We start from the raw sequence: 18,986 nt of genomic DNA, 5'->3' as shown, positions 1-18,986 counted from the left end.
CAAATTCTGCTTGAAGAAAGTGAGTGCAGCACTACAAAGGTTTGGTGAGCAGGCAGAATTTAAGATTCAAGGCACTTTAAATCATTCATTATTTAAGATAATGGAAAAGTTCTCAAGTGCCAAGCTGATGAAATATCTACCAATTAGCAGAATTAGTACTTGAAATAGAAGCAACAGTGCAAAATTAAAATCAGGAATGCTTCAAATAAAATTTGGAAAGGAATTTGCTGAAGGGAGCAGTCACATCTACAGAAATTTATCAAAACAACCCCAGTGTGGACAAACTAGTATTGGAATTTTTTTTAAAAAGTTTCTTGCCTGTCCTCCCCTCCTGATTTAAACTTCTCCCACTGCCTTCCAAAATGGTCTGATCCAAGTAAAATGCATGCATCATCATTGCTTTAGTGCTAAACTTTCTTCAGTGAAGGATTTGAGCTTATTGCTAGAGAAACAATAATTATGCTTTTTTTTTTTAGTATCAGCTCAACACAACTCATGCTAGATGCTTAGATCACCACACATGACTATCAAATCATTCCTCTCTCATTTATGCTAAGTCAGCAAGTACATGCTGTACCTTGCGTCAGAAATTCACCAACACACATTTTCATGGAGTTATTGCAAATAAAACTTGAGAAAGATGTATATGTCTCACTCAAGCTTGTGTAATACTATGTAATAGAAATTCCTACTATCCTTGTCAAACAATGCAGAATTCTAGCACAGTCAGCTCTGAATACCAGCCAAAAAAGGGAAAGCTACCTCAAACAGAAAGTAAATTAACACAAACTGGTGGTGCTTTTTTCTCAGTGTCTTTAAAGCCATTAAGTTTAGTGTAGTAATCTATTTGTGGAAGAAATACTCTTTCAATTCTTATCTACTTTGTGGATCTCTGTGACAACAGTCCTAGGGTGCACAGTCACCCTGGATCAGATAAAACCAATGAAGAAACTGAAACATATTTTCTCTCAAATCTGCATAAAGAGTTGGTTTCCAAGAAGGTTGTAAGAGATAAACAGAAAACTCTACAATCAAACAAACCAGTGTTCTTATCAGGAGGAAACAAGAGAAACAGCCTAACCAGATGGTACGTGGTCAGCAGCAGACTCCAGTGGGAATTACAGCATGCAGTGCTTGTTCTAAACCTACATTGGATGTAGAATAATTTATATAGGAAGTGGGAGTGAAAAGGATACCACAAAGCTGAAAATCTGGTTGGTGTTCAAGCCATGGTATTTGTGCTCTGCACTACTGCAATGGGCAGAAAATCATTGCTTGCCACAAGTAAGACCAGATGCTGTTACCTCAACCAGACACTGCCACAAGTTTTTTGTCAGAACTGTACAGGGTGAGAAAGTGAGTGGAGCTAAAATTACAAGTTTGCTGCATAAGGAGCAACACGTGACAAGTATGGTGGTCACACTGGTGAGGCCACCAACCAAACAGTGACCAGCACAAAGACTGTCCTCAGCAGTCAAGGGGTCAGTACTGCTCCAACAAGCAAATGGACATGGTAAAAGACTACACTTCAAATGGGATGCAGCACCCATTACAGTAGGGCAAGGAAAGAGACAGGAATGTAGACACAGAAATCCTACAACAGAAGTGTTAAGGATGTCCTACTAACACACACAGACCATTACACACTCTTTGTCTTGTCCAAGCTTAGCATTGGGGGAAAACAACTTGTACTTTTAAAAGTCTGTATTACTGAACAGAAGAGTAACTCAAAACAGGAGCTTTAATATTGTTTCTGAGTTTTAACACTTGCAGAAATGAGGACTCAAAATCCATACCTGAAGACAGACACTATTTAGGGAAAATGGGAAGCTTAAACACCTCTCCTGGGGGCCCTCAGCCCAGGGTGAACATGAGCAATGCACCTCATGGGCAACACCGAGGTTCCCACTGCAAAGCCAGACTGCTGTAACACTTTGGAGGAAGGAAGCTGCATGGGCTCTTGACTGCAGGTCTCCAGTGTCCTGCAGAAGCAGTGGTTTCCAGAGGACAATCTCATTTACCAAGAACAGAGAATGCTATGCTCTCTAATATACCTGCCATTTTATCAAAGTATTTAATTACACATATGAGGAGCAACATATACTGCAAAGGGATGAAGAAAAGTAAATCCAGAATTATCCTTTTCAGAGAGGAAGACATTGTGTATTCCATGAACCAAACACCACAAGCTTTCTATGGAGCTGGAAGGTTCTAATGTACAGGATCTCTTTGTAACTACATTACTAGGAAGTAGTGCCTCAAGATTTATGTGTACATCCTTTATCCATTTTTAGAATATTTTAACCCATGATGTAACACTCCCTGAAAGCTTTTTAGAAATCAAGAATCCTAAGAAGAAAGCCTTTTTTTTTTTTGTAGATAGGTAACAAAACTTTGTAGACATGTTGATACCTGCTGTTTTTCCAATTACTTCTCCTCTGCCTCATTGGGATTTTGAAGTAAGCACCTGTTGGTTCTCATTTCACAACATTAGGGATAATCCATTCTTATCCCACTGGAATTCTATTCTAATGGTTTAAATATCAACAGATGCAACAACTCTTAACACACTTGCTGTATTAGTGTGCATGTGTTCAATGCATGTCTGTACAAGAGGCAGGCTGGTGCAATGGCCAAAAGCTCACTCTTGCAGGCATATATCAAAGACAAGAATCTTAGGGCAGGAACAGCATTTTCACAGAGCATTTTGATCAAAAAATAAACTATCCCCAAAACCTGGATGTCAATAGGGCAGAATACTGCAGAACTGTAAGAATGCATGTTTTATTAGAGCAGATCCAAAAACAAACACAACTCTTCTGAAAACACCTCTTTTTCCAGCAGCCTGCTTGTACTCTGAGCCCTCTGGGAACAAAGCCTCATTAAAATGGAAGAGGGCTCAGAAATCAGGAGAGAATAAGTGTGCTGGTCCTACAGTGTGAATGTCAGCCCCCCAGCACAGGGAGAATGAAGAGTGCCCACAGTGCTAAATCAGGAGATGAACAGTTCCACCTAACAGCTGTGGAGAAAGGTTTGACTTCAAAGGAAAATGCAAGCAAATAAACCCAATTCTTCTTTTCCATGTGGAGGACAATTATCCTTCAGAACAGGTAGGGGAGGACCATGCTCTAGCCTATAATTGTCTCTCCTCCAGTATCCAGACAACAAAGGGCAGCTGCCTCCAACAGCAGGGCCTTAGCGAGGGCCTGTGTGACCTCCAGAAATAAATGATGACCATGCAACTCAAAGACTAACACTGAAGTGGGGAAAAAATAATTCCCTTCAGAAGGGAACAGTAGAGTGCCTCAACTTCAGGCACATGCATTGAACTTTTAACACATTCCTCAGTTTCCGTTCTGTCCAAACATGAACATTTGGAGGGTCCTCCTTCCCCACCCTTCTTCCCAGCTCAGCCTTCAGCATCTGTCCAAGTGAGTAGACAAAGAAACTTCCATGGGGTCTGCTGGCTGTATCATCAGTCACTCACAATCGCTCTGTGCAATTTTCACAGTCAGAAGCACTGAACAGAACAGACTAATCAGAGGCATGTGTAACAACGGAGCAAGTCCTTGGTCTTTCTAATCCAGGGCTGACCAGTTCTCCATACATCACAGAAAGGGGAAACGGAATTCCTGCTGCTGCAACAGTGCACTTAGCTAATTATGCATGTAAGGAGCACTAAGATCCCACCCAGGGTTCCACAACAAGACACTGGATTACAGCAATCCAGGCCACAGGGCTGTGGTTTTACCCTGGAAAGGGACAGGCACCAGGGAGACTGGCTGCCTTCTGTTCAGATGGTGGGAGAGACAGTGAAATGGCAAAGCAAGAACTTACCTTCACTCCATCTGACTTCTTGTTCAGCAGGCTTTTGGCAGCTGTGGAGAAAAGCAGAAGTAGATCAGATTTTGGTTTCAAGACTATCTTCTCTCTCTCTCTCTCTCTCTCCCCCCCACCCCCCCTTCCCAACTTCCCTCAAAAATGCCCAAAACTTCAGAAGGACAACCATCCTGTTAATTCCTCCCTAGCAGCAAGAGACCTGGAAAACAAGGCAAGTCACTCATCAAATTCATCCTGATAGCAGAGGGTCATCTATCCTATCTATTGTTCACCTATTCAGACAAAATACTACCACTTTCACCACCTCAAGAAGACCAAGTCTGAAATGGTAATTTAGAGTTTTCTGTCATCCCCCAGTCACACACTGTGACCCCACCCAGAAGTGTCAGCAGTTACAGGTGGAAAATAAACCTGATTTTTGCAACAGGATAAAGGCTGCACCTGTAAGTGCAGGCATTCACATAACAGATGTGGCTTATAAAGGGGGGGGCTGATAATACAGAAGCTTTTAAATTACTGTTATTCAGTTATACAGTTTCTCTGGGGATAGCTGGATAGCTAAAAGAAAGGGACTGAAAAAGTGCAAAAGGCAGCATCTGAAAACTGTTAAAAGGAAGGATGGCAAAAGAGACAGGGAACTAGGCTGAATTTCTTAATTGAAAGATAAAGATGCTCTGCTGTGCTCAACTTGAACAACTGGCACTACCAATGAAACTGAGAGAATGATAAGCACACACCTAGAGCCCACAACAAGTGCCTGGCAGAAGGCATACTTGGGAGTGATAAAGGAGCTGCTTCATCTATTACAGCAAAGTGGTACATTAACCATGACTGTCAGCAGCAAGATCCCATCTTCAGCTTCAACAGATACAAACCATTTCTTGTCTACTTATGAAGAATGTATCAACTTCTGTAAAGAGCATGCAATACAGCTATTGTACCAACACATGCTGTGGCTCTCCTAAGCAGCTAGCTTCTGGGTCTGGGCACCTGGGTTTTAGGTGCAGCAAAGATGAGGCCTAGAAAAAAGGCAAGTCCTGAGCCAATGCTGACATGACTCTTGAAATCCCCAAAGACATACTGGCCAACTGCACAGAGTGCTCAGTCTCTCTAGAAACAGCAATGTTAGGCAAAAAAGGTTTTTGCAATACCTAAGCAACTGTTCAAATTTTATGTCAACCACATTTTCCACTCCGCCTTCTCTACAAGACCCTACAGACATGGATTAACTACACAATATTAGCTGAGGTGGTGCAAACGACTACAGCATCTCCTTCCAACAAAGAGGTGGCAGCCCATATAAGCTTACCAGAATCTCTGGATTGGTTTCCTAATTCTACTCTCTAATGCAAGTATAAAGCTAGATTACAATTTTGTTTTCCTTCTAGCTCTTAGAAGCCAAGAACATTGGAAGAACCTCATGCAGAGGTTTTCTGAATGTGATGTGTCAAAACACAGTGTTCCAACGTGCACACATGAAGGTGGGCAAAGCAACTCATCTGCCCTGCAACAGTCTCTTTTCTGAGTGTACATATATTAAAGCATTGCAAGACTGCAAGACAAGTAAGTTCTTGCCACCTTGAAGGCATGACAAAGGCTAGCTTGATTCTACATGCAAGTGAGAAGGAGAACAATGTGACTATGGGGTCAAAAGGGGTCCAGCATTCATACCACACATGCATGAAGGCATCTCACACAACTGCTGAAAACAAGAAACTGTTACAGCCTTACAACACTTCAGAAGGAGTAAAGGATTCTGCAATTTAACAAATATGCCAAATGGGGCATCCTTGAAGTGGGAAAAAAAAAACAAAAACCAAAAAGAAACCACCATCAGAGAAGCAAAATAGTATCACCATATGTTCTGGGAACATCCCAGAGACAAACAGGGAAGCAACATTTTTCACACTTTCTGCAGTTTTCCCACAGCCTCACATTTGTCTCTGTGGACAGAAGACAGCTAAAATCACGTTTACAACATCAGAGCAAATTCAGCTGAGAGTCCCTCCATGCAGCCCAGCACTATGTAATGTTGATCCATGTTCCCTGGTGCAGCCTGCCTGTCCAGCCTCCTTCCCTGACTGCACCTCTGCATGGCACACGCTGCTCTCCCACAGGCCTGACAGCACCCCAGTACTGCAGAAAGAAACTTGGTCTGTGGTGTATTTGGCTCATGCACCATACTGTGTTTATAAAGAGCTGGAGAGCCCAGGAAATACATTTACACACAAAGATGACTCAGACACCTCAGACAACAGGGAAGCATGCAGGTCTACCCACAGATCAACCTGTACAAATTACAAGACACAAGTAAAAGGGGATGCAAGAGGAATTTCTGAACAAGCAACAGACAAGACTTCCTGTAACAATAATCCTTTTAAAAGACAGGCAGTTTAGCAAAGAGACAACAGGAGAGGAAATATACAAAGACACATGCAGGCAGATTCTTTACTGTTCCTGAAACAGTCTTGCCAGTACTCTACAGTCTTCCAGGTGTGAGATGCTAAGACTAATTTTTTCTATCTTTCCCATTTCCTCTATATGTTAAAGGGATTAAATTCCCTCTTTTAACTTCTAGAAGTTAAGAGTTCTTCCAGAATATAGAAACATGAAAGCACGTGCTGCTAACCCAGTAACTTAAAAACAATTCTGTTCCTGGCTTAACAAGTCACCCTTCAGCTAAACTCTGAAGAGAAACACAAAAGGCCTCTCCTGCACATAGCCCTCCCTCTTCCCACATCTTTCAGTTCTGGCATCCATAGTAAATAGCCTGGGCTCTGGACCATGCTCCTGGCAGAAACACAAATCCCTAATGCTGAACTCATCAGCAAAAAACACCAGACACTCTGGATGTACCAGAGCCAAGGGGTGACTGAAGAGGAAATACTCAGTCCAAAGATAGCCACGGATAGAGTCTTCCCCACTGCCAGCCCCACTCCTCTTCCAGAGTGAGCAACCCTTCATCCAGCCTGTCCTCAAACGCCAAAACTCAGTTACATTTCTCACTTAAGTTTCCAGAGAATTCTTTTTAGGGATGCAGGAAGAACACTGAGGCTGCTTTTTTGAAGTCTGACTAACTTATGATGCTAGTCTAACAAACAAGCCAAGTTCTGGCTTCTAAACACAAGCATTTATACCTAAAGAATTCTGGACTTTACTGAGACTTTGTAAAATAAAACTTGTATGGTACCAACACAGACTTCGCAATGAAACACAGTTGCAGCTTGTCATTCTCATATTCTCAGTTCAAAGAAAGTAATATTAACTATTTCTCAACCTGATGTCACTTCTGGGGTCACCACAAAGTACCCAACAGTCAGTGTGCAGTCAAAAGAGGCACTTTTGGCTACCATCACACACAATAACCATGAATGCAGTGTAACTTCAAGAATATTTTATTAAGGACAAACGCCACAATAAAAAAAATATTCCCAGAGCTTTCCTGAACTTTAGAGAGAGGAACGCAGAAGTAGAAGAGATTATTCTAATAATTTATATCCACTTTTGATGACAAATTAGACTCTCTGGCTATAGTGATAAACAATTAAATGCAGTAATCTGTATCACTCTAGGAAGTTGCAAATGGAAGTTACTAACTGAAATCCACTACTTTGGCAGGTCCACACTGTAGTAGTTGAGCACCATTCACTGAAACCCTTACTGTTTGTTAAGAGATTTAGTAGATACAGAGAAAACACTTAAAAACAACTTAATCTTTCATTAAATGTGACTTCATCTTCTGCTTGGGAAATGTGGTTTCCAGTGATATTATACTTATTTAGTCAAAGCTCTAAAAATACCTTAATAATTTTTCCCCCTCCATATTTTCATACCTTTTGATTCCTACCAGGAGATAAAAATTTCTGGTCCTGAATCATTATCTACCTAACATAACACAATAGAGACTTCACATATATTACTCATTTCAGTTAAAGAAAAGAACTCAAATTTCAGCCTGAGTGTAGATATATATGTATATGCACACGCACACACATGCAAATAGCAAAAATTCAGTTTCTCACTTCTGGAAGGGAGGTATAACATGACAGCTAAATATTTCAGTACCACTTCAGTATTTGTACTATTTCCTCCTTCTTGCCCTTTAGTCAGCTAAAAAATCTCTGTACTGGTTACACTAAATACACACAGGCATATTCAGGCCTTCTTTACTTAGAAAGAACTCTGCTCCTCAGATCTGCCTCCAGCCTCTCTCAACCTCACCTATCTAGCCAAAAACTCAAACATGCACATTGGAGTGTTCATCTGTAAGAGACCTCTAATGAATTCCAGTTATTGTCACACTCTGCCACAATAGCTCCCTCACCAAACTGACTTGGGCAAGCTGTGACAACCCAGAAGAAAGCTCAACATCAGTTAAAAATACAGGTTTCAGGCATAAGGCTTAATTACCTGCAATGTCTGCCTTAAGATCTATTTTGAACACAGGACTTGTGCTAAACCATGTGATAGAAATTAATTTCACAATGTGAAAGCTTGCTGAACAGCTCCCCAAATTAACAGTTGCAATCCACTTAGGAAAACAGTACTAAGAATTTCACATAGGCCACTTGTAAGCTGCGCATAAAAATCGGCTTACGGAGAAAAGCCACTTCTCAGCATTTGGTGATGCTCCTCCTGGCATCATGGCTGCTCCTAAGATGAAAACCAGGTTTTTTCCATCCTTTCACTCAACTTATAGCTAGCCTATTTACAGAGTTTTATCTACATAAATTAGTCCAGGCACCCTTAAATACAGCAGGAGTCTTTAAAAACCTTGCCAACTCTCTTCTAGTAATAAATTTACATTTACTTCTCAGAAGATGATTTAGGGGTTTCTTGCACATGATCTGATCAGTTGATTTACTGACTGCACTCCTGTATTCTGTAAGTGAATGCACATCAGGTCAGTGTTTGCTTGGATCACCTGAACATCCAAAGCCCCAAGTGAACACCCAAGTAATCCTGTGTATACCCTGGTGTGACCCTAACAATTCTACAGCAAAATTTAGATTGCATTGCTCTCTCTTGCAGCTGAATGAACACCTTACCAGAGTGTGGAGAGAAGCTACAAATCCCTTATTTTAACCAGGTTTCATCTTCCTGACTTATGCTGAAAGGAGTGCAACTGTACCTGCTTTTAACAAATAGCCTACAGCTGGCCTGAGATGCAATCTTCTAAAAAGAACCACAAACAGCCAATATTAAATAGCTGAATACATCATAACTGGGGGAAGGAACAAGATATCCTTTAACTTAACTGGTCTGGGGCAATAGGCACATTGCAAGCAACAAATTACAAAAGAACAGAAACCTTTTTTTTTTCTTTGTAAAAAGCAAGAATTTTTGATGAGCTAAAAAGAGAGAGTACTGCTACAGATTCTTTAGGAATACAATTTGTCACAGGCCTATACAGAGAAGGAGCTCCATACTACAAAATGTGACACAGGAGATAGTAATGACAATGAGATTAAAGGAGTCTTCTCATATTTCCTGCAGATAGTACAGTCTTGCTTAATTAATTGATACTGAGGCCACATGAGCCTCTGTTTTCCTCTTTGTTCAAAACATGTATGAAAGAAGCTTTTAGGAGATCTCATCCCCAGGCAGGAAGAAGCTTCTCTCTCTTCATAAATTTAGTTCCCTGTCTGCTAGGAATGGGATTTTTAAAAATCCACAAAATAGTGTCACCCAATTAGAGAAAAATAAAAACCCCTTAAGGGCTTTAGGGAAAGAAATAAATATTATTGCAGAACCTTTCAAGTCTGAGGTCTACCTAAAGCTCCCACACAAACTTTTAAACTTATTACGTTTACTTAGCATGCATTAATTCTTTAATTCCAACAGATGTATCTACTTCAACCAGCCAACCAGAAAACCCAAGTAAATTAAAAAATAATTACAATTTTAAAAAGTCAAACTCCTATTACACACAGTCCTGCAAAGGAAACAGGAGTAGATGATCTCATCCCTCTAAAAACACATAAAAAGGTAAGGAATTGCTACTCTTGACAGAGGCTTTGCATCTAAATTCACAACATCTCTCTCTGGACAGTTTTTCATTATTGTCTCATACTTGGAATCACAGTTTATATTCAAAGCAGAACTCAGTAACACTGCAAACCCTGCACTCACTGTGGGCCACCTAGGATTTCCTTCTCTTCAGCTGTTAACTGAAGTGGATCCAGCAGCTTCAGCCCTTGACACACAGAAGAATGAGTAGAGCAAGCTTTTTCCTCCTCAGTACTAGCTCAGGGATTAAGTGGATGTACAGGTCACACACCATTAAGGAGAACCCTTCTCTTTGGCATTTCATGTACCCAAAATCATACCCATAAGAGATTTTTTCACCCAAGCACTTCTGCAGCTTCATTAGAAGTGACAACATTCACAGACTAAAAATTAATCTAAAACTTCTGTTTATGAAAAAAAAGCAATAAAACCCCTGATTTCAGAATCATCAGTTAAGTGAAATAAAGATCAGCCGTGTAAATAGAACAAAAACAGTTCACACCAGCAGAAAGCACAGGAAAATGTTTAGCTCTGTACAGGCCTGTGGAAGTCCTGTCATTGTGCCATAGCTCTCCAAACAGTTATTTCAGAATCAATCTCAGAAAGCAATATAGAATTTTAAAGTCCTGTAGTAGCACAATTGTGGGGCAGATGAATGGATAAAATTATTCTGTCCCTTTAAGGCCAAACTATGAGAAATGCAGAAGAAAGAAATTGCTGTAGTCACAAGTAATGACATATTGGCACAGGTCTACCTGAAAGCAAGAACCAAGAAAAAAATGTTTGGATGTTGGTGAGGGCTGGTCCTTAATTGTAGCATCCACAATCATAATTAGGTTGGTTTTTTTTTTTGTTGTTTTTTTTTTGTTTTTTTTACATCACCATACAGAAGGTTAAAAATGCTGCCTTGAGTTCACAGAAGAATGTATGCATGAATGTGCACTCTGTGTGCTGGGATGATCATTTCACAGAGGTTTTCATTCCAATTACAAGTTTATTGTAACAACATGCAGAATATAAGTATTGGTATCCACCATTAGTAAATGACCAGATGAAATCAATACACTTCCATCATCACATAATCCACACAGCAGACTTCCACTTGAAAGCAGCTGTAATCAGGTGCAATAAAAATCTGACTCATGCGTTCAATGACTGCTCTTTTAAAAGAGAAAGAAAATTACAAAGAGGGTAAAGAAAACAAAGATTCCATAAACCAAAAGTACTTACAAATAGAGGCTTTCCACCCAAATGAAAATGAACACAGATAAGACTGCGTCACCTAGGTGTGCTGAGCCAAGACAGTAATCTTCCAAAAAGCATGGATTTACATGTTGAGATTTGCATTTTCAGTAAATGCACTACGTAATGCAGTTGGGTGGGAGCCAGACTACCAGCTATTAAATTTAAAAGGATGAAAACCACTTCTGAGACTCCAAGAAGGAAAACTAATAGCCAGACACTTCAGACCCATTTTTGATGAGTCAAAGTAATGCAATATCCAAACAGCTCCTGTCCCTATTCTCAACAATATTACTTCCCTGTCCCTGCCTCAAGTCTGAAGAAAACACTCCTATCTAATAAGAGCTCTTCACTCCTGGTTTGTGATGGGAAAGCTAATCATATCAGCTAGAATTTCTCACAAGTAATTTGCTAATAAAATATCCTGAGACAGTTATGGAAGCTGACTTGACTTCTGTTTTGTACCAGACTACAATACCATGTGCTCCTCTCCAAACAAATAATTTCCTATTTCACACTGGTTACCAGCTCAGGCAAAGTGACCACCATTACAACATGATGAACTGAAGCCATGTTTCCTCCCCTCGTACTTGACTCCAGAATGGTTAAAATATTCTCCCGCTCACTCACACAAAACACAACCAAGGAAAGGATGGGAACATTGAGGACTTACCTGAAAAATTCCGAGACACAAGCATCGTTGTGAGGATTGCACCCTGTGAGGAAGACAAAGCAGGGATAACAGAAAGTGACACTTGAGAAAGAGGCTGGGCTGACCCATGGAGGACACAATGCATCAGTTACCAATGCAGACATATATCACTGGTACCCTGAAGAACCCCAGTGTATCCAGGATTCCCACGTGTACCTCTTAGGCCCTACACGGGACCACTCACAGTCCTGCCTTTCTAGAGCAGCAGCTAGATGCCAGGCAGGATAGCCTAGGAAATCTGAAATGGCACTAAGAATTGAACACATAGCTGCTTCCTAGATTTCACACAGCAGAGAGCTGCTTCGTGCATAGCTCAGAGGCTTTGCCTCAGCTGCAGGCAACTGGTAACACTAGTACTGGAAGGTGCAGAATGTTCAGAACTAAAAGTCCCAGAACTACCTGCTCTATTTCAACTCACTGGCAGAAACTAGAAGGGATGAATATGTAGCAGAGGAGGCATGGGAAGCTTAGACACTAACTACCCTGCTCATCAGTACACTGCTCCAGTGCCTGTACTGGAGGATCACATTAGGTGCTTCTCTAACACTGTGCTAGTCATGAAAAAAATTATTTCTGCTAGGAAGGCACTAACCTCAAATTCAGAGAACTAAAATCAAATGTAAAGTGAGTTATAATGTACTTACCTTTAGCTTCCTTCTAGCATTGAACTTTCTCAAGCATTCCACAGTCTCCTGCCTGTGCATCATTGATGCAACAGTGGATCGTTGCTGAAAAACAGGAACAGCAGAATATCAAGAACATACCCATACAAATCAGCCAGGGAAGTTCATTCCATTTGCACACAATCAACACATTCAGGCTGAAAGGGCCAAGCCTCTCAGCACCGCATGGATGCAAAGCACTGCAACTGGTTCATAACCTGAGAATTTCCATCAAGACTCATTAAATCAAGATGGGCTATGATAGGACTGCACCCAAGAAATTTATGACCGAGGTAAAGGTGAGAATCAGTGCTCCCTGCCTTTCAGGCACACACAAGATTTAAGACAGTATGAAGACAAAGCCAAATGAACAAGTACACCCATGGCGAACTGAGTTAGAGGCACTACAGAAAAGACCTGGGCTGCATTAGTTACAGTTTGAAAGGGAAATTTCAAGCAGTAAGGGAATACTTGTGAGCAGCAGCCTTCCTGGACATGGCAATCCCCTGAATGTAAGAGATTGACTAGCAGAGGCCTTGGCATCTTTGTATCAGTATTGCAGAAACAGATTCTCAGCATGTAAGAGAAAAGATCATGTATTTCTATTGTACCAATGGAAAAAATGAGCATAATCTCTATGCAGTGATGCACATCTATCATCCAAAGCAGACTGGGATACCATCAGCTGCAAAAAGACAAAAGACAACTTCCCAGAATTGTTGCAGCCATTTAGACCACGAGAGGAAATCAGAAACTGTTACTGCAAGCATTTAGAGCACAAGGAGGCCAGTGGCTAATGCCAAAGTAGCTGTTGCTCTTGCATAGAACCACAAGCCTGAATTCCCTTTATGAGGACAGTGGGTGAATTTCTAACCTGGCAGATAAGTGTGAACAAAGTCTCCACTAACTTTCTCTTGCTTGGAAAAAATACTGCAATACCCAAAAGAACTGTAAACTGTGTGCATATTCAGCTAGTTTCAGGGGCAGTCTCTGCTTTGATCCTATTGTCAAAGCTGGTCACCTATTGCAGTACACATGGCAGTGTCTGGGAAGAATGTAGCCAAAATGTCCTCAAACAACAGTGGTGGTCACGGTTCCTCCAGCCTCTTCAGGAGAGACAGTGAAGTTCAGTTGTTCAATGTGTGCTTACAAGAATCAGGACACATACTTCAGAAGTTCAGTGATGCTAAGACACTCAGTGTCTCAGACAAACTTTTAAACTTTTTTAGGTTTCCTACAACATTTACTTTAGAGGAGCCATATATATCCAGAAAAAAACAGATATTGTGCACACAAGGACTGCAAAGCAAAAGGAAACAACAAATTCAACAGGAGGCAGTTTCAGCGAGCGGCTGACACGGCTGGGAAGTGAAGTCAGACTCTCCCCTAGCTCAGAGAAGGAAAGTTGCCACAGGGAGTGGGCTATCATAATACAACTTTGGCTACAGGCATCTGGAGGAAAGTTTAATACACAGGAACTTGATTATAAGCATGCAAGGAGAAAAAAAAAAAAAAGATATGCAGTCTCAGCTAGTGTGAAGTTTTGACTTCCAAGGAACTTGCATCATTTTACAGCAGATGCTCCTGTTAGACAGATGTTCACATAATTAACTTTAAATTGCTATCTGTTGATTTGTAGTATAAGGACACCACCACCACAGTTTCTCAAAAACAAATGAGCAAAGGAGCACACTAGACCCATCCCAGAAGTACACTGTGGTATTAACAGAGCATCTGGTAAGACTTAGGTCAAACTATTTCATCCTGCAGAGATAAAAGTGCATCACTGCTGCCCTCCCCTACACCCACATCCAGCTGTGTTCTGGGATTTCCTTGCCAACTTCGCAAAAGATGAAAAATACTTATGTGTGAGGTCTGGCAAGGCAGAAACTACATACACATAACAGCAGAAGATTTTTTGCTGATTTCAAGTTTACAGCCAGGTAAGATGCAGCACAGCAGAAATGTCCCAAACATTGCCAAGATGCTATGCCATAAACTGAAGCAGAGATTAAGAACAAAATGGTCCTAAAATTTTTGTCTGATGCCAAACTCCATTTGACATTTTAGGATGCTATGGATTGGAAAAGATGTGGGGAAAAAACCAGAAACTGTGGGCACTGACAAAATTCTACAAGCATCTGGGTTTTTTTTACTACTGTGAAATAAAAGCACCACAGCATAACAAACTTGGCTTGTTGAAGGTCAGTATCAAAATAAAAAAAAAATCTTAAATATCTGAAATATACTGGGTCCTTCAAGTCTTCCTGGCATGTGCATTCAAGGCAAACCTGTAATAAGGAGAACACTTACACAGACCCATGGGTGTTTGAGAGCCTGGTCAGCTGTGATGCGCTTCGCTGGGTTTATCGTCAGCATCTGGTTGATCAAATTCTTGGCTTCGGGAGTCACAGTGTCCCACTCAGGTGATGGGAACTAAAAGAGGAAGAAGGAACAGATAATGAACTGAATAGAAATCTCTTCTACTAGCAGAAGAGATTCTCCCCTGCTACACAGCTAAATTGCAGCCTTTGCCCTTTTGATACCGGGGCTAGCACATTTGTAAAACCCACCAATTTTTGTGAAAACTCATACTGAACAAAAATCATCCAGAATCCAACAAATGAATGGTACCAGAGAGCAGGACACACCTGTACCATTCACCAGACATAAGCAAGAAGATTAAGATTTTAAAAGCCTTTTAGGAATCACTCAGACCTTTGAATTTCTTTCACACTCAACAGTTAAAAAAGTCAAGTCACAGATCTTTTTAACTGAGTTCTTACATGAAAAACACAGGCATTATCTTTTTTTACCCCACCTGTCTCTTTCTACAGCATGCTAAAAGCTCTAACAGCTTATGAAAAATCACAAACAGTTAACTACAGCAAAACTGCATGAAAGCAAAACCCACTAACAGGGAACATCCCATCAGGTACACTTTTCCCACCATAAAACACAATATCCTGGAACAATACCAGTCACTTGGGTGTAGCAACCCACCAGCAAGTTGTTAGCAATGACCTACCATACCAAGATCTTTACTTGGGGGGCAAGAGAGATGTAACAGTGGATGGGAATACAGAAGCATGAAAACAAAGAAAAGAATTTTAAGTATTTCAGCTGCTGATCATCCATGAGGGGTAACTGCTTTCTGCTATAATTCTTGCAATGATAAAGATGGGATATTTACACCATCCTGTAAAGGCTTGCATGTGGTATGGATGACAGCATGCTGAGATTAAATCCTATGAATCTACTGTACAAATACAGGTGAACTTCAGAACACAAATATGCTGTTGGGGTGAAGCTCTCTGTCTTTAAGTGGGAGAAAAAAAATGGATTTATCCTGAAAACATTTCCTTACAGTACTACATAATTTAGAAAAAGTTCATTCCATCTTTTTTTCGCATGCATTTTTATCGCTTTACTCAGCTGGGTCACAACAATAAACCTGCCACATTTGATTTGCATATAATCTCATTTCTGCATTCGCAGGCATTACTAAGGCATTAAACAATTTGTTCTGCAAACATTGCACGAGGATACTCAAAAATCATGATACTGAAGTTTCAAGCAAGGATACTTTTCCCACACCTGAACTCTGAAGTGTTCATGGTAATGTCTTGCAAAACCCCTACGCAACAGCACAAAGTAAAAAGAAAAAAAAATCACTGTTTTTCAAAATCACTGTTTTTTCTGTTGCCATTTTCTGCCTGGTCAAGGAAGAATAACAGACTGGTCTACAGGTCCCTTGGTGGTGGGTAAGGACACCAGAGACATGTGCATCAGTAAAATGCAGCAGAAAATGCAGCAGTTTTCTATCAGGTAAAATAAAATGAGGGAAGAATCTAGTGAAATTTATTCACTATAGATAAGAATTCAAAAACAACAGATAGGCAAGAAGGAATCAAGAACTTCACTCTTCATGACTTACAGAAATAGGTATTTAATCCCTGAAGTGGTTTGAAAATCCCCATTGATATAATTAGTGCAAAAATGCTTCAAATAAGAACAATCAACACAAAAACCAGAGGAGCAGCAAGGCAAGAGAAGAACACAAGTCCATTTAAGGCTATCAGGTACAAAGATATCACTTTGCTTTCACTCAGGAAAGCCACAGAGCCAGGACATAGGCAGACTTTTGCTCTCACCAGTACAGCTGCTCTCATGGTCTCAAGCACAGAAGCTGGGAGGTAACCAGCAGGAGTCCAGCAGAGCCCTCACCTTTTGGGGTTTTATTTTTGTTTAATACAAACCACAAGACAGCCTACAAAAAGAACTCCTCAATTTCCTCTTGATATTCATGCCCACAGGCTTTGAGCTAGGATTTCCAGGAGTTCCTTCTTCCCTCTCAAGCCTCTCCTTACATGGAAGAATTTATGTCAAACATTAAAGCTATGGTACTCAAACTACATTTTATTCCACCTTTGCTTCCCTCAGTACTAACCTCCTTGCTATTTCTCTTTCAGACACCTTTTACACCTCAGTTTTGTCATGCTCTAAGAAGTGTTCCATGATTTGCTTGGCTTTTTACCACAGCCTCCAACCCAATCCACCATGCTGATCCCCACCACAAAGCCACCCTCCAATGGTCCCCCACCATTCAGTCTTCTCAGTGGGCTCCATGCTTTCCATGGACTACGGCACAGAGGAGTAAAAGACCATAATTGAAGCTATTATACTACAGAATACATCCCCATACTTTTGATTAGGCCTTGACAAAGACAAGCTTCTTCATTCTATCTTCCCTCTACTCCACTGAAAATATCAGCATTACTAGAAGACACCATTTCCCACCCTCTGCATTTCCCTAACAAGTATCAATGTTCTAGTGCCCACTGTGATGCTTTCCCTTCATATCCCTTCAGCAGCCCCAGACAGGACTGTATCCCAGGCAGCGAAGACAACGAGGTGTATGAGCACGTCAAAGGTCACTGACAACGAGGTGTATGAGCACATCAAAGGTCACTTTGCACAGAAGCTTGGGCCTGCTGCAGGACGCCAGGTAAGATTGTGCCATGTTTTGGATGGCTTCTACACCCATGCAGGTACTCAGCAAGAAAGTGCCCTTACGTCATAGGCTCCGGCTTTGATCTGCTGATAGAGTTTGTGCTGATCTTCATCCCAAAAGGGAGGGTACCCCACTAGTAATATGTACAGAATCACTCCTGGGAGGGAGAGACACAGATACACTATGGTTAGGCTAATATGCCATTTATTCCTTCAGCCCCTCTTCCTTCCCTTTTGACAGACCCCAAGGCAATGAATGCTTCATGTATTCATTTGCCATCATATTTAGCCTTCTGAGCAAAACACAGTACAAATCTGTCATCTGCTGGACCTCACCCTGGCCCTTCATGTTCAGCTCTTAACGCCAGTGTCAGGAGCTAGAACGAGCTGCATAATATCCTTCTACCCTCCTCTGGCTACCATGGCTGGTGAGCCACAACTCCTAGCTGCTCTCAGAGTAAGATGAAGCCACATCTCTTACGGTTCCTGAGCAGCAAGGGACATTTTCGGAAGGAGTCTGTTTTTAGATGCTTACTGTGCATGGTGTTGGGACAAAAATGACACTGACAAAGCTGACACTCCTGGCCTGCAGAGAACCATTTAGTCCATGTCAGGCAACACTAATATCATAAATCTTTAAACTTATCTGTCCCAGATACATTAACACTTATTTTCTTTTAAAAGAGTCATCCCTCGTCAGTGTTTAATCTTCTACATAGTTAGTGTAATAGGAAATTGCTACAGTTATCTAAACAACTAACTCTGCAAAGCATAGACAGGTCCTATCTCTTGAGTCTCAAATATCTGATAGATGGCCCAAGGAAAAGATTAGGAACCAGAATCAAATGAGTTCAGGCTCCAGTATTCATTCCATCTATACAAGGTGCTTATCCTCAGTTGTGCCTTCATGTCTCCGCCTAATAAGAAGGAGCACTGTGCACCCTCCCAGCAACACAAGGAATCACTCTTTTACATGGAACGATGTTGTTTAAGTGTAAAATATTTTGTTAAATCTTACCACATGCCCATATATCCACTGGTTTTCCATAAGGATCTTTTCTTAAGACTTCAGGGGAGAGGTAGCCTGGAGTACCAGCAAACCCTGCCAGAAAATGGATGACATGAAGTACTTACAGTACCCAAGCAGAAGAGAGCTTGCCATAATCACAAAATCTACTAGTGGTAACTAACAAATTCCAAAACCTGTCTCTTCCACCCTTCATCTCTTATTTGCTAGATCTGCCTCTTCAAAATCCAAAAAAATGAGGCAAGAAAGGCAAGAAATCCCAAAATAAAACAGAAAATCAGATGGGATCCATTGCCTGTGTATTGCAAGAAAAACAGGCAAGTAAGAGGGACCACGTCAACCAACCGAGCACAAACTTGTATGCCAGGCCTTATATAATTGTTACATATAATGGCTTGGAGTTTGAAAACACAAGACACAGATGGGACACACCTGATTGCCAAGTGGTATGGGGAGACCAGAAGAAGAAGTCATTTTTCCA

The 18,986-nt window shown here is 41.0% G+C and overlaps 1 protein-coding gene across 13 annotated transcripts in view; it reads right to left on the bottom strand.

Annotated features, from left to right (window-relative positions):
* CAMK2G (calcium/calmodulin dependent protein kinase II gamma) overlaps positions 1 to 18,986 on the bottom strand; it is a 124,732-nt gene that overhangs the window by 24,660 nt on the left and 81,086 nt on the right. For all 13 annotated transcript variants that reach the window (XM_041405060.1, XM_041405051.1, XM_041405053.1 and 10 more), the window contains exons 8-13: positions 18,497 to 18,580; positions 17,542 to 17,636; positions 14,779 to 14,901; positions 12,448 to 12,531; positions 11,765 to 11,807; positions 3,838 to 3,878 (exon numbers count right to left, since the gene is read on the bottom strand). In XM_041405060.1, the coding sequence (XP_041260994.1) occupies positions 3,838 to 3,878; positions 11,765 to 11,807; positions 12,448 to 12,531; positions 14,779 to 14,901; positions 17,542 to 17,636; positions 18,497 to 18,580 (470 nt within the window). The remainder of the gene's footprint in view (positions 1 to 3,837; positions 3,879 to 11,764; positions 11,808 to 12,447; positions 12,532 to 14,778; positions 14,902 to 17,541; positions 17,637 to 18,496; positions 18,581 to 18,986) is intronic.

This window comes from Onychostruthus taczanowskii, unplaced genomic scaffold (assembly GCF_017590055.1).
Source record: "Onychostruthus taczanowskii isolate IOZ18803 unplaced genomic scaffold, ASM1759005v1 scaffold22, whole genome shotgun sequence".
Classification (NCBI taxonomy): Eukaryota; Metazoa; Chordata; class Aves; order Passeriformes; family Passeridae; genus Onychostruthus; species Onychostruthus taczanowskii.
The sequence above is the reverse complement of the archived record's forward strand: the minus strand, read 5'-3'. Positions and strand labels throughout refer to the sequence as shown.